This window comes from Microtus oregoni, unplaced genomic scaffold (genome assembly GCF_018167655.1).
Source record: "Microtus oregoni isolate MIOR12 unplaced genomic scaffold, Mior012 000027F_ref0000203, whole genome shotgun sequence".
Classification (NCBI taxonomy): Eukaryota; Metazoa; Chordata; class Mammalia; order Rodentia; family Cricetidae; genus Microtus; species Microtus oregoni.
Window position 1 is genome coordinate 20,718,458 of NW_024543086.1, and position 14,324 is coordinate 20,732,781.

The 14,324-nt window shown below is 50.5% G+C and overlaps 1 protein-coding gene across 2 annotated transcripts; it reads right to left on the reverse strand.

Moving 5' to 3' along the window:
* Nucleotides 1–4,059: 4,059 nt before the first annotated feature.
* Nucleotides 4,060–10,689, reverse strand: LOC121463563 (serine protease 33-like). Of its 2 annotated transcripts, none has more exons than XM_041675805.1 (5): nucleotides 10,274–10,689; nucleotides 9,636–9,798; nucleotides 8,126–8,226; nucleotides 6,306–6,469; nucleotides 4,060–4,732 (listed from the first exon to the last, which is right to left on the reverse strand). In XM_041675805.1, exons 1-5 carry the CDS (start codon nucleotides 10,401–10,403, stop codon nucleotides 4,466–4,468), a joined length of 825 nt encoding a protein of 274 aa, XP_041531739.1. In that variant the 5' UTR covers nucleotides 10,404–10,689; the 3' UTR covers nucleotides 4,060–4,465. The 2 variants fall into 2 exon arrangements, with proteins under 2 accessions (XP_041531739.1, XP_041531738.1); XM_041675804.1 differs by having other exon boundaries at nucleotides 8,126–8,406; nucleotides 10,274–10,675.
* Nucleotides 10,690–14,324: the final 3,635 nt, after the last annotated feature.

Here is a 14,324-nt window from a genome sequence, read left to right on the forward strand (position 1 = left end):
AGAGAGCTTATTTGGGGCTTACAGTTTCAGAGGGCTAGAGACCATGACCATTGCGGCAGAAACATGGCCGTAGGCAGACAGGCATGGTGCCTGAGCAGCAGCCGAGAGTTCACATCTTGAGACACGAGCACGAGCCAGAAAGAACTAACTGGGAATGGTGGAGTCTTTTTGAAACCTCTAGGGCTGGAGAGATGGCTCAATGGTTAAGAGCACTGCCTGCTCTTCCAGAGGTCCTGAGTTCAATTCCCAGCAACCACATGGTGGCTCACAAGCATTTGTAATTGGGTCTGGTGCCCTCTTCTGGCCTGCAGGCATGCACAGACAGAATATTGTATACATAATAAATAAATAAATATTTTTTAAAAAAGAAGCCTCCAAGCCCACCGCCTGTGGCAGACCTCCTTCAACAAAGCCACACCTCCTAATCCTTCCCAAACATTGCTAATGCTAATGGGGGAACCACATATTCAAATATATGAGCCTATGAGGGCTATTCTTGTTCAAATCACCACACCTTTTTTGTTGTTGTTGTTGTTCATTTGTTTTTGTTTTTCAAGACAGCATTTCTCTGTATGTAGCTTTGGAGCCTGTCCTGGAACTCATTCTGTAGACCAAGCTGGCCTCGAACTCACAGAGATCCACCTGCCTCTGCCTCCTGAGTGCTGGGATTAAAGGCGTGTGCCACCACCACATGGCCCACCACACCTGTTTTTACCATCTTCTAATAATGCCATTATGTTATAAATCTATCAAGGGATTACTTCATTCCTTAGGTCAGACCCCTGGAGATCAAATTATTTCTGGAAATGCCCTCAGAGATACACCCAGAAAAATATTTGCTACCTATAATCTAGGTAAATGTTAAGATTCACCATCACTGGCGGGGTGTAATGGCACACACTTGTGATGGTGGGGTATAATGGCACACACTTGTGATGGCGGGGTGTAATGGCACACACCTGTGATCCCAGCAGGGACAGGCAGATCTCCGTAAGTTCAAGGCTACCCTAGTCTACACAGTGAACTCCAGGACATCCAGAGCTACATAATAGAGAAATCTTGTCTCAAGAAATAAATAAAAAAGATTAATGATTACAGGATATGTCCCCATTCGATGTCCTTTGTGTGTCTTGTTCCCCCACTTCCTCCAGGACATAGCGGAATTGGGAGAACAGAATTGGGAGAATGGCATATTCCCCCCCTGCCTTCAGGGGCTCTCTCTGGTCTAGGCATTTCTACTGTCAAGGGGATCTACTTCCTGGGAGTTCTGAGCCTTAAGCTTGGTGGCAAGGCAGGAGCAATCACCCAGGGATCCCACCAGGAGATTTGCACTTTAGGGGGCATTCCCAAATGGTGACCCCAAAAGGTGCTGGTGTGGCAACAGCCAAGGTCTCTTTAACTTTGCATGCTTGTCCTCTGTTCCTCTAGCCAAGAAAGGGCCAGTGGGCATAGGAGCTGGCCAAGACACTCCAGGGAAGAATGGGTCCAAGGCAGCAGGCTAGGGGAGCAGGTCCATCGTGTAGGGAAAGACCAAGATTTTTCCCAAGAACCCTAGCATTTGCATCTCAGCCAGTCTCTATGTGCTCCCTGCAGCCACAACCCAGCACAGCTCACCAGCCAGGCACAGGAGACCAGCTGCCCTCTTGGGAGACTGGGTGACAATCCTGCCTGCAGCCCAAGGGGTTGCTCAAGCCACAGGTCCCAACCTGACCTCGCAGGCTGTCCAAGCTATTTGTTTTTGATTGGGCGGGGGGGGGGGGGGGTCTGAGAACAACTTACAAAAGTTGTGTACTCCTTTTACCATGTGGGTCCCAGGGATCAAAATGAGGTCGTCAGGCTGAGTGACAATTGGCTTTATCCACTAAGTCACCTCACAGGCCCTACCCAGTTCCTTGACTGCCTCTCCCACCTCTGGCCCCAGGCCATCCTTTCACAGATAGGCCTTGCATCTGTCCCAGCTCCCAGGGGACCACAGACTATCTCCCAGACAGCTACGGAACTGGCACCTTCCTGGCCTTCTGATCCCTGTACTAGCGGCATCTCCTCGGCTGAGTTGAAAGGTTGATGATGAAGAAAGAACTGGGGAAAGGCCGGGCGGTGGTGGCGCACGCCTTTAATCCCAGTACTTGGGAGGCCGAGGCAGGTGAATCTCTCTGAGTTCAAGGCCTGTCTGGTCTACAAGAGCTAGTTCCAGGATAGCTAGACTGTTACACAGAGAAAACCTGTCTTGAAAAACAAAAGCAAAAACAAAACAACCTCCCCCCCCCCAAAAAAAAAAAAAACAAAAACCAAAAAAGAACTGGGGAAATGAAAAAGGAAAAGGAAGATACAGGCTGTCAGAGTCCCTAAGGCCAAGGTGCTTTGGCTAAGGGACCAGATAAAATGAGGTAACCTGCTTCAGAGTGGCCAGCCTCAGACCTTCCTCTTTGGAAGCCTGAGACAGAATCTGCGAAGTTCACTGGGCGGTGGTGGGGCACACCTGAGGAGGCAGAGGCAGGTGGATCTCTGTGAGTTCAAGGCCAGCCTGATCTACAGAGTGAGTTTCAGGACAGGCTCCAAAGCTACACAGAGAAACCCTGTCTTGGAAAAAAACAAACAAACAAAACAAAACCAGAATCTGAGAAGCTCGAAAGAGCCTCGGCTGTCCCCAGCCCCTCTGAGGGGATTGGAGCTTTCTTCTCTAACCTCTCTATTCTGTCTCATTAGGCTGCCACCAATGGGGCTCCTGAGAAAGTGGACAGTAACTTCTGGAAGCCATGTCCCAGCCGGGCCATGCATAAGAAAGCCTTTCAGGAGAGGAGAAAGTGGGCCACACTCCTCGGTGTACCCCAGCCAGTAAGCCAGAGGCTGGGGAGAGCACCTCAGCCGTGACAGGCCGAGGAGACTTGAGAACATGCCATGATCATAGTGATGTCTGACAGAGTGAGTGAGTGATCTGGAAACAGACATTTACCTCGGCGGGACTGGCTGTCCGGCCCCATCACCATCACTGCAATCCCTGTTCCCATCTGTAGGTAAGCTGCCCAGGGTGCCTGTGGATGCCCCTGGTGCTGACCAGCCAGTGGGGGGGGGGTAGCTCTGGAGGCTGACACTCCTGTCACAGCCGGCAAAAAGAGTGTTGGGGACACAGGCACACCAGAGGAGGCTGCAGCGGGGAGCCTGTGACCATGTTAGTAAAGCACCAGAGACAGGAATTACGGGAAACTGAGGCTGGTGGTGGCTCTTCTGTATGTGGATCTGAGGCAAAGGGGACCTGGGACTCAAAGGGCTACGGGTACCCTGGGATGGTATGACCATTGATCCAGAGGGGTATCCTGGGGCATGCTGAGGCTCCCAATCACAAACACAATTAGTCTGTCCCCACCTCCTACCCCCTCCCTCCCCTCTCTCACACCTCCACCACTGCCTGGGCTGCCGCCTGAGGGCCATCCTCCACCTGAGGGCCATCCTCCACCTGAGGGCCGTCCTCCAGCTGAGGTATCATATTCCCAGGCAGTCTCCAGGTTTCTCTGGATTAACAGAACAGGGGAGGACAGAGGCTGAATGCAGCACCTGCTTGTCACCTTTCCAGAACTATTCACATCGAGGTGTGAGCTGGCATCACCTGCCCAGCCCAGGCAGGCACAGGCCTGACCCACCACCATCCCTGCTCATAGCCCTGGGATTGGACCTCACACTTGCCAGAAATGCTGAGATTCACTTCAGTCCTACCAATGACCTCGGATTTACCTCACACCCATCTATGAGCCTGAAAGTCACCCCAGGCCTTACTCATAACCTTGATAGTATCCTAGTCCTACCAATGGCCTCAAACTCTTCAGGAAGCCCTGCTCTGCCATTCCTAGGAGGAAGGATGCTAAGCCAAGAGGACCTGGACAAGCTTAAGTTTCCAACCCTCGTTTTTCCTGCTTCTGAGTGATGGGGCTGATAGCGATGTGCACACAGGAGTGCCAAGAACCTAGTGACACTCTGCGGGTGACACGCGCATATGTGAGGGTGTGCAGGGGCATCCTCTGGGTGCTCATAGGCACAGGAGGAACCACACAGTGGGAAACTATGCCTGCTGCATCCAATATTTATTGCTTCAGATACAGGCTCACTTTAGAGAGACCAGGCCAGTCACAGACACCACCAGAGGATACCCTGAAAGGTGGCTGCACCCTGGGCTCTGCCCTGGAGTGAGAGGCAAGAAAGATTCTTGTCCCTCCGCTCCTGGAAATTCAAAGACCTCCCCTGCTCAGGGTCCCTGGGGGCCAGGAGACCAGAGTTAGCTGATGGTTCCAAGGGTCTTAGGCCTCTGTGGGAGTGAGGAGAGGGTCCGTGGAAAGCAGACCACGGAGGGCATACTTATGTGGCTATGCAAAGAGGGCACAAGAAGGGGGTCCCTGAGAGAAGCCGCTCTAGCCTGGGGGCAGAAAGAGGACAAAAGTTCCAAATACAGGGGTTGGGATATTGAGGTTGCAGGTTAGGGCCCCAGGAAGCATAAGGTGCTAGCCAGGGATGCCAGGAACAGCAAAAGGCCAGAGACTGAGGTCCCTGCAAGGCTCGGAGAGAAACTCTTCACTTCTAGGGCTGAGTTCCACATTCTGTTCGTAATCCATGAGGTATAGACGCTGATGTTGGTGTAAACACCTGGTCTCTTGGGAAGGGCACAATCGGTTCCCCAACTCACCACCCCTGCCTGGATCCAGACACCATCGATGTCACAGACCAGGGGACCTCCGGAATCACCCTGGGAAGAAAGAAGGGATCCAAAGGTGTTGAGGTTGCTTGAGCCCGCTGCCTTTATTACACAGGTAGGAAAACAAAGCTCTCCAACCCAGTCCCACCTGGCTCTCTTCTTCATCAGAGTATACAGGATCAATGAATTGGAAGTTCCTAGAAAGTCACAGGGTTGGGTGACTGAGAACTGAAGGTGAGTGGGACCCCTAGCAAATGGGACACACAACCTGTCTCTAAGCACCACAGCTGTGTGTTCAGAGCTGAGCACAGGGGCCATTTCAAGATAATGCTGTTTGCTTCAGTTTGTTTGGCTTTATCTAGACATCTCTTTGAGGGCTGGAGAGATGACTCAGTGGTTAAGAGCTTTGCCTGCTCTTCCAAAGGTCCTGAGTTCAATTCCCAGCAACCATATGGTGGCTCACAGCCATCTGTAATGAGACTTGGTACCCTCTTCTGGCCTGCACTGTATACATAATAAATAAATAAATATTTAAAAACAAGAAATCTCTTTGAAGTAGCAATCAAGAGGAACTTGGCAGTTAGGGTGTGTAGAAGAGCAAACGAGACAGGATAAGCTTGAAAGTGGGGGCTCCTCAAGAAAATACAGTCAAAGGCTCTTATTCAGTCTCTCTTCCTCTTTCTTTCTCTTTCTCTCCCTCCCTCCCTCTCTGTCCCCCCCCCCTTTCTCTACCAATGGCAGAACCCAAGGCCTTTCAAACATTTGATAAACCCTCTACCACTGACCCACACCCCCACACTCTGATGATATGTATTCTATTTTATTTGAGAGAGGTGAGGCATGTGGTGGAGAGGTGCGCCCCCTCCTGTGTGTGCATGTAGAGACCAGAGGTCAACACTGATGTCCTCTCTCATTCTCCACCTTACTTTCTGAGACAGGGTCTCTGACTGACTGGCCAGCGAGCCTCTGAAAGCTGCCTGTCTCTGTCCCTCCGCGCGCGCACACACACACACACACACACACACACACACACACACCAGCCCCCGTGATGGCATTGTGCTATCGCACCCAGCTTTTTTTTTTTTTTTTTTTTTTTTTTTTTTTTTTTTTTTTTTTAAAATATTTATTTATTTATTATGTATACAATATTCTGTCTGTGTGTATGCCTGCAGGCCAGAAGAGGGCACCAGACCCCATCACAGATGGTTGTGAGCCACCATGTGGTTGCTGGGAACTGAACTCAGGACCTTCGGAAGAGCAGGCAATGCTCTTAACCTCTGAGCCATCTCTCCAGCCCTCGCACCCAGCTTTTATCTTTTTTTTTTTTAATACTTGGGTGCTGAGGACTCAAATTCAGTTCTTTATGCTCGTGATGCAACAATGGACCATCTTCCCAGCCCTTCAAATATGATATTTGAAAGGGAGACAGCATCGGGGTTTCTTTTTCCAAGCTCGTGTGTGTGTGTGTGTGTGTGTGTGTGTGTGTGTGTGTGTGTGTGTTGGTGATAGTAGTGGTACTGTTGTTTTAAGAGATGCCCAGTCCTTTTGGAAGGTTGTCAGTGTGATGGGAGAGGAACGCCCTGCCCACTGGTGAGGGGCCACTATCTGGGTATCAGTCACTCACGTTACAGGCATCCTTCCCGCCCTCCACGAAGCCAGCACACAGCATATCTTCCAAGATGACAGGCTCCGTGCTGGAAACGGAGTTCTCCTGGTAGTAGGCATTGCAGGTTTGGGCATCAATAAGAGGCACCTCCAGCTCCTGCAGGGTGAATGGTGGTAGGAGAGCTGGAATTGGGAGAAAGCAGAGTTAGAGGAAGAAGATGCGCCGTCTCCTCCCAGCTCCACAGTTTAACTGAACCCTGTGGGCGGGGCCATTTCTTCTGCTTCTTCAACAGAGCCGTGTTTCCCCACATGAAATTCTGAACGTTCTGAAAAGGTGGTACCCCAGGATGAGAACATAGATTTGTCCTCACAGTCACAAACTGCGGAGGTCTCGGTTGTTCCTCCCCCAGCTGGACACACAGACAGATGTGTGACGGCTCTGCGGGTCTCAGCTTCTCTCCCAGTGTCAAGACAATGGAATGGGATGCACACGGGGTGAGGGCACAAGACTACAAGCAAGAGCCTATACCTGGTTTCAGGACACTGCCTGTGGTCAAGTCACGTCCATCACATGACCCTGCTCTTGTTAGCATTCCAGGTATCAAATCAAAGGTGACTTAGGTGCCGAGTGGGTTAAACAAGGTGGCCCCAAATTCACATCTACCCAAAACTTCAGAATGTAACCTTGTCATCAAGCAGAAGATTTGTAGATGTGACTGAGGTCACAGTGGATCAGAATGAGAGGCCCTTAACAGTCAGAGAGAGGGGACCCTGTGTGAACCCCAAGGCCAAGACTGGAGTGATGCAGCTAAGAACAACGGATCGCCCAGCACTGGCAGAGGTTGAGAATCAAAGAGGGGATCCTCCCTAGAGCCTTGAAAGAGTTGAGGTCGGATAATACTCTCATTTCAGGCTTCTGGCCTCCTGAACTGAGACTGAACACCTATCTGATTTAGCCTTGGACACTAAAACAAGATGAAATCACAATTATGATGGCAGGGATGGGAGCCATGCTAATGACAGTTCGAAATGGAAATGCCTTAGATGGCATCAGGCCATGGACCCCTGGCATTAACCCCACCAGGCCAGCACTCTTGAGAGCACATTGGCAAGAGAACCAGGACCCCATCAGCTAGTGAAGGCTGCCTCAATTAGCCCCTGGTAGGCACTGTCCACAAGGGACAAAGCAGCAAAGATAGCAGGAAGGTTGTAGTGCAGACTGGACCGGCATCCCTCAGTCCGTGACAGCTGTAACACTATCCTTCTGGTTCTTAAATGTTAGGAGGATTAAATGGTAGGAGGCTGGCAGCAGCCAGTTGGTTGATGGAGGAAGGTCATTGGTTAATTAATAAAGAAACTGCTTGGCCTCATAGGTTAGAACATAGGTGGGTGGAGTAAACAGAACAGAATGCTGGGAGGAAGAGGAAGTGAGCTAAGACGCCATGCCGCTGCTCCCAGCAGGGCAGACACGATGAAGCTCTGACCCAGGATGGACGTAGGCTAGAATCTTCCTGGTAAGTGCATCTCATGGTGCTACACACATTAATAGAAATGGGCCAAGCAGTGTTTATATGAATACAGTTTGTGTGTCATTATTTTGGGGCATAAGCTAGCCAGGCGGCCTGGAGCCAGGTGGTAGGAACGTGGCCCGCAGCTCCTTCAACAAGTTGGTGATGAGCTTTTGTGGCAATGTTTCAATGCACCCTCTGACGGTGGACATTCTTCGCATAACTCCGTATGGGTCCTGTCTGAGGGTGGGGGCTGGGGAAAGTATCAAGATGGGCCCTTGTTGAACACACATTTCCACTCTCCCCCTACCCTGCTACCAAACATCCTTACGTCTATTTGTGGCGGTGTTCCCCCATCCCGTGACCCAACACTGGGTGCCAGGGCCCAGGGAGTCTCCGGATTTCGGAAGGCAGACTGGAAGGATGTAGTCACTGAAAGAGACGAATGAAGCCAGCTGCGCCAGGGCGATGTCCCCACTGCTGTGCTCATCTTCTGAGTAGCTCGAGGGCTTGATGCACTGGGACACAGCTCTCAGTTCCTTGGGCTCATTGGCCGCAGGGTAGGAGGAAATGGTACCCAGCATTACTGTGTAGGCAGACAGGGGCTGATCCCTGGGGAGAATGGGAAGGTCAAAGGTGAAAATGAAAGACAATCTTCATTTGGAGGCTCTAATATTGCTGCTGGGCTTTTCTGAGAGCTAAGCACATGGACACAATGCCAAGCACCCCCTTTTAAGGGCCACCATTAATGATCCTTGTGACATAGGTCTACCGTCGTTTCCTCCACGTTTCAGGTATGGAACACGACTAGCAAAGTCAAGCCACCCATCGGAAGGCCACCTGGCTGTTGAGCAGTACATTCAAGATCTTGTTTTCTTGAGATGCTAGGGAGATGGGTCAGTGTGTAAGGATACTTGTGGTACAGGCATAAAGACTTGAGTTTGGATGCCCACAACCCACATAAAAGTCGTGCCCAGCCTGTCCCTATGGAGAGGAGGGAGGTGAAGACAGGAGAGTCAGTAAACGCTTGCTGACCAACTAGCCAGGTGTGCGCAGCAGTGGACCCAAAGAGAGAGCCTGTCTCCTAAAGCTAGGTGAAAGCAAGGACTGACACCCAAGGTCGTCCTCTGATCTTCACACACTGGCTGAGGAGGGTCTGGACCCACATTTGCACACACACATGAACACACACTTCGCATATGCATGCATACTTACACAAAGACCTTGGGTTCTAGAGAACTGTTTTCAGGAACTGTTGATTCGGGGGGGCTGGTGTGTGTGTGTGTGTCTGTGTGTTGGTGTGTGTGTGTCTGCATGTCTGTGTATCTGTGTGGTGGTGTGTGTGTGTGTGTTGGTGGGTGTGAAGGCTCCTGTGCATGTATAGACAGCAGAACATTGATACCAGATGCCCTGCTCTTTCTCTATTACCCTTGACCTTGAGACGGACCTTATCACAGAACCAAGAGCTACACTGGAGGTCAGCAATCCCCAGAGATCCTCCTGTCTCCACACACACACCCAGTACTGGTCACACCTAGCTTTTTACATGAATTTGGGCAGGGGATTTGAACTCAAGGCTTTATGCTCGCACAGCAAGTCCTACCCTCTGAGCCGTCCCCTCCACCCAAGAGTTGATTCTTGGAAATAAGACTAGGTGACTGACTCACCAGGGCCATCCCAGAAACAGGTAAACATTTCAATACTGAAGGAGCAGGGCCCTGTCTCGTCTCCTGTCATAGTTGGTAGAGGTTATAATTTAAATGGAGAGATGAGGGCGTCTGGAAGGGAAGTGAGAAAGTCCAGCTGGCGCCAGCCCACGTGACCCTTAGGGAAACACTCACTGGCTGAAGCAGTGGGCAGCCGTCAATACCCAGTCCTCAGCAATCAGGGAGCCCCCACACACGTGCTCCCCATTCTCCCTCACGCTGACCTGCCAAGGCCACTCGCCTGGCTGGGCATCCTGCCCAGACACAATGCGGCCTGAAGCCCTGGGACGTCCACACACTGCAAAAAAAATAAAATAAAAATCAGAAATGGCTGACACAGGGCCACTCTGCCCTCCCGTATGCCCTCAGACCTGGCTCATCTGTCACAACCCCTGGAAACTTGACCAGTGTAGGCCAGAGGATGCCCCCATGCCTGGCCCCTAACAGCACCTGCTCATACAAGGCCACAAAGAACCAGGGTCAGACAGCTCTCTGGGTCTGCCTCTAAACCCATGCTCCTGCTGGCTCCTTCCTGTATTCCTAAGACTTGAAGGCTGAGGCAGGAGGATCAAGATCAGTAGAAGGCCAGCTTTGACTATATAATAAAGTAGAGGCCAATCTGGGCTACAATGAGACCTGGTCTCAAAACTAAAATACACAGAAGAAAACTAAAAAATAAAACAAAAACAAACAAACAAAACAAACATCCTAGCCACAAAACGCTCATTCCACACATCTTCCTGAAGCTACTGCTCCTCACCCACCCATCTTACCGGAATCCAGGGGAGTGCTAGGGCTGTCTGTTGTAGGGGACAAGCTGTAGGAGTCAGTTCCGGGGTTCTCGCTCCCCAGCAGGGCTCCAGGAAACAGGATAAATAGGATGGTAGGTAGGGCCAGCTCCATGATACACTTGCTGGAGGCCAGGGATTTCCAGACGACACTCCAGGAAGGAGGAAGGTGACTTCAGGTCTGTGGTAGTTTCTGGGCTCGCCCTGGGTGGGGCCCAGCCTCCATACCTGCCCTGCAGCCTTGGGAGAGGCATAACACCCCCACTGCTCCTGGGCCTGGAGACCCTAGTCTCCCCACATGCCGCATGCTCTGGGGTCCTCTGGTCTTCCCCATCCTGATCCAGGAGTCAGTGCATCCGCAACACTCATCTTTTGTTGACGTGGGACCAGTGCATAGCGTACCTGGCACTGCACCAAACACAGAACACACCCAGGCTCCTCGGGAGCTGTTCTGATCACACCCCACAGCACTGGAACTGAGACTCTGGGGTAAAGGATGTGACCAAACCCCAGAGGGGCAAAGTCAGAGAATTCCACCTTCTATTCTGTATTGCCGTGTCCAAAGACCCCAAGAGATGGGAGGACAGAGAGAACTGAGCTGATTCCCAGGATGTCCTGGTCAACCAAGCCTCCCTCTGCCCCATCAGCCATCCCTGTTCCAACCAACCCCTACCCCAAGTCACATTGTCCATCAGTGTCCACCAGAGGGCAGCCATGGGCCAGGCTCTTTGGCTCCAGGAGCCCTCTCAGACATTATGCAAGGAGAAGGGCTTGCTAGCAGCGACCTGGAGCAGCAGGAGGCATAGAGACACCCTTTCAGATTCCTGTGGTATTTGTCTTCTCCGCCTCTCTACTACTCTAGAAGTTTCTATTCTGTTGACTACCCTCCACTGTCTCTAAGCAACTCCTTCCATGAAGGCATTACCCCTGGACAGGATCACTGGCCTTCCAAACACCCCAAATCATGCTCTGTGATTACATCACCAGCAGCGGCATGCCTTTAATCAGAGTAATAACCTATGCTTCAGGCTTAAAAGCACTAGTCCTAGATCCTGCTTTATCCAGTATTAAAATCCCTACATCCATCCCCATCCTGTGTGCACTCTGTTCACCAATATATTTGAAACTTAAAAGAAAAAGAAAACAAGGGCTTAGAGTATAGTTCAATTGCTAGAATGCCTGCCTAGCATGCATGAAGCTGTGTTTGATCCCCAGCACCGCATAAACAGGCATGGTGGGTATATACACCTGCGATTCCAGTACCCAGGAGACAGAGACAAATAAGTCATCGCTTGGAGTCGCCCTAGGCTGCAGTAGTGGTCTGAGTGAGAATGTCCCCATAGGCTCAGATATTTGAATGCTTGGTCTCCGCTGATATATGTATTTGAGAGGAATTAGGAGATGTGTCACTCGGGATGGGCTTTGAGACTTCAACAGTCCACACCAGGCCAGTCTCTCTCTCTCTCTCTCTCTCTCTCTCTCTCTCTCTCTCTCCTCTCTCTGTCTCTCCTCTCTCTCTCTCTCTCTCTCTGCCTGTCTCTCCTCTGTCTGTCTCTCTCTGTCTCTGTCTCTCTCTGTCTGTCTCTCTCTCTGTCTCTGTCTGTCTGTCTGTCTCTCTCTCTCTGCCTGTCTCTCCTCTCTCTGTCTCTCTCTGTCTCTCTCTGTCTCTGTCTTTCTCTGTCTGTCTCTGTCTGTCTCTCCTCTCTCTCTGTCTCTCTGTCTCTCTCTCCCTCTCTCTCCTTGCTGTCTGCGGCTCTCAGCTGCTGTTCCAGTACTGTCCACCGTGATGACCACGTATGAATCCTCTGAAACTGCAAGTCCTCAGTTAAACACTTTCTTCATAAGATGAGACTATAGGCAAGTCTGTAGAGCAATTTCATAATTAATGATTCATGGGGGAGGGCTCAGTCCATGGTGGGTGGTGTCATCCCCGAGCCGCTGGTCCTGGGTTCTGTAACAAAGCAGGCTGAGCAAGCCATAGGGAACAAGCCAGTAAGCAGCACCCCTCCATGGCCTCTGCATCAGCTCCTGCCTCCAGGTTTCTGCCCTGACTTCCTTCAGTGATGAACAGAGATTTAGAAGTGCAGGCTGAATAAACCTTTTCCTCCCCAAATTGCTTTTGGTTAAGGTGTTTTATCACAGCAATAATAACCCTAACTAAGACACTTTCTTTTTTAGAGTGACCTTGGTCATGGTCTCTTCACAGCTAAGCCAGAAGCCAACCTGGGCTACATGAGACTCTGAGAAAGACAGAGAGGAGAGTGGGGAGGGAGGGAAGAATGAAGGAAGGGCTGATTGAGAGGAGAATGGAAAGTATGGATATCATCACCCATCTGCACTCACTGGATGATATACAGAAATCTTGCTGGAATCCTGCAAGACAGTAATATGTTTATTAACCATATAATAAACCAAGACAGTAAATATGTTCATCAACGGTGTGATAGACTAAGATAGTAAATATGTTCGCCAACCATGTGATAGACTCTTGTGTTTGCAAAAGATACTGGCATTTCATGATTCACAACCACTTTTGAAAGCATAGAAATGTAAGAATTTTATCTAGAAAGGGTATTGGAGTTGGGTGTGGTGGCACAGTCCATGACCCTTGATGTTTGACAAGTTGAGGCAAGAGCATCACAAGTTGAAGGCAAGCCTGGGAGGCGGAATGAGCCCCGATCTTAATAAAAATGAAAAGGGAGAACTGAGGATATAGCCCAGTGGCAGAGCATTGCCTGCCTTTGTGAGGCCCTGGGTTCATCCACCACAGCTGCTGTAACAGCTGTTTCCTTTGAATTGAAACCTTCCCTCCTAGAGAAAAGAGGGAGGATTATAAGTAGTCTAGAAAACTTACAGAGCTGGGGAAACAGCTCAGTTAGCAAGGTGTTAGCACTTGAAGACCTGAGTCTGAGTGCCAGCATGTGTATAAAAAGCCAGGCATGACGGCACACACTTGGAATCTCAGTGCCGGGGAGGTGGAGACAGACTACAGGTGCATGTTGACCAACCTCATCAGCAAGCCTCAGGCTCCACAGATTCTGTCTCAAAACAGCAAACAAACCAGGGTAGGGAGCTGGAGAGACACTCAGCAGTTAAGAGCAGCTGGTGCCATTGCAGAGGACCAAGCTTGGATTCCTAGTACCCACAGGGCAGCTCTTCTGTAACTTCAGTTCCGGGGAATTGGCTGCCCTCTTCTGGGCTCATGGGTACTGCCTGTATGCGGTGTATTTAGATCCATGCAGGCGAAACACTCAAACATATAACATAAAATCTAATAAATCTAGAAAAAAACAAAGAAGGAAGAAACAAAAAAGAAAGAAAGGAAGGAAGAGAGAGAGAGAAGGAGGAGGAGAAGAAAGGAAAGAAGGAAAGAGAATAAACACAGTAGAATGAGCAATGACACCTGAGGCTGACTTCTGAGCTCTACACACACCTGCACAAGCATGCACGCATACACACATGGGGTGGGGGTGGGGAGGGTTCAGAGAGTCGCACAATAAGATCCATAAAGCCCCTCCCTCGGGTTATAAAGGAAGCTAACAGTTGCTGAGGGGAGGAAAGTTATAGAGCTGGCAGAACCACCTGTAAATTGAGTCATTCACATCTAGGGTGAACTTTGGCTATGCAGCTGCTTTTGCGTGTCCCATGTTCTCATAGATAATTCCAATAAAGTCACTAGTTCCCTGAACTACGCTGGGGCTGAATCTTTTCTTTGGTCTGCCATTGGCGTCCTGTCTTGGATAAATAGGCATCTGTTATTTTCTTTCCCAGGAAAAGTCACAGAATACTCCCCAAGAAGGGGGGATAGGAATGGGAGGGGAAGGGAAGGGGTAAGGGGAGGGAAGGGGAGAGAAGGACAGGGAAGGGCAGGGGAGGGCAGGGAAAGACAGGAAAGGACAGGGAGGGCAGGGGAGGACAGAGGAAGACAGGGGAGGGCAGGGAAAGGATAGTTATTAGAATGGCTTACAGGCTGTGGTCTATCTAGCCCGACAATTGCTGCCTCTCAAAAGAAAGGCCAAGGATCCAGCAGTCTTTC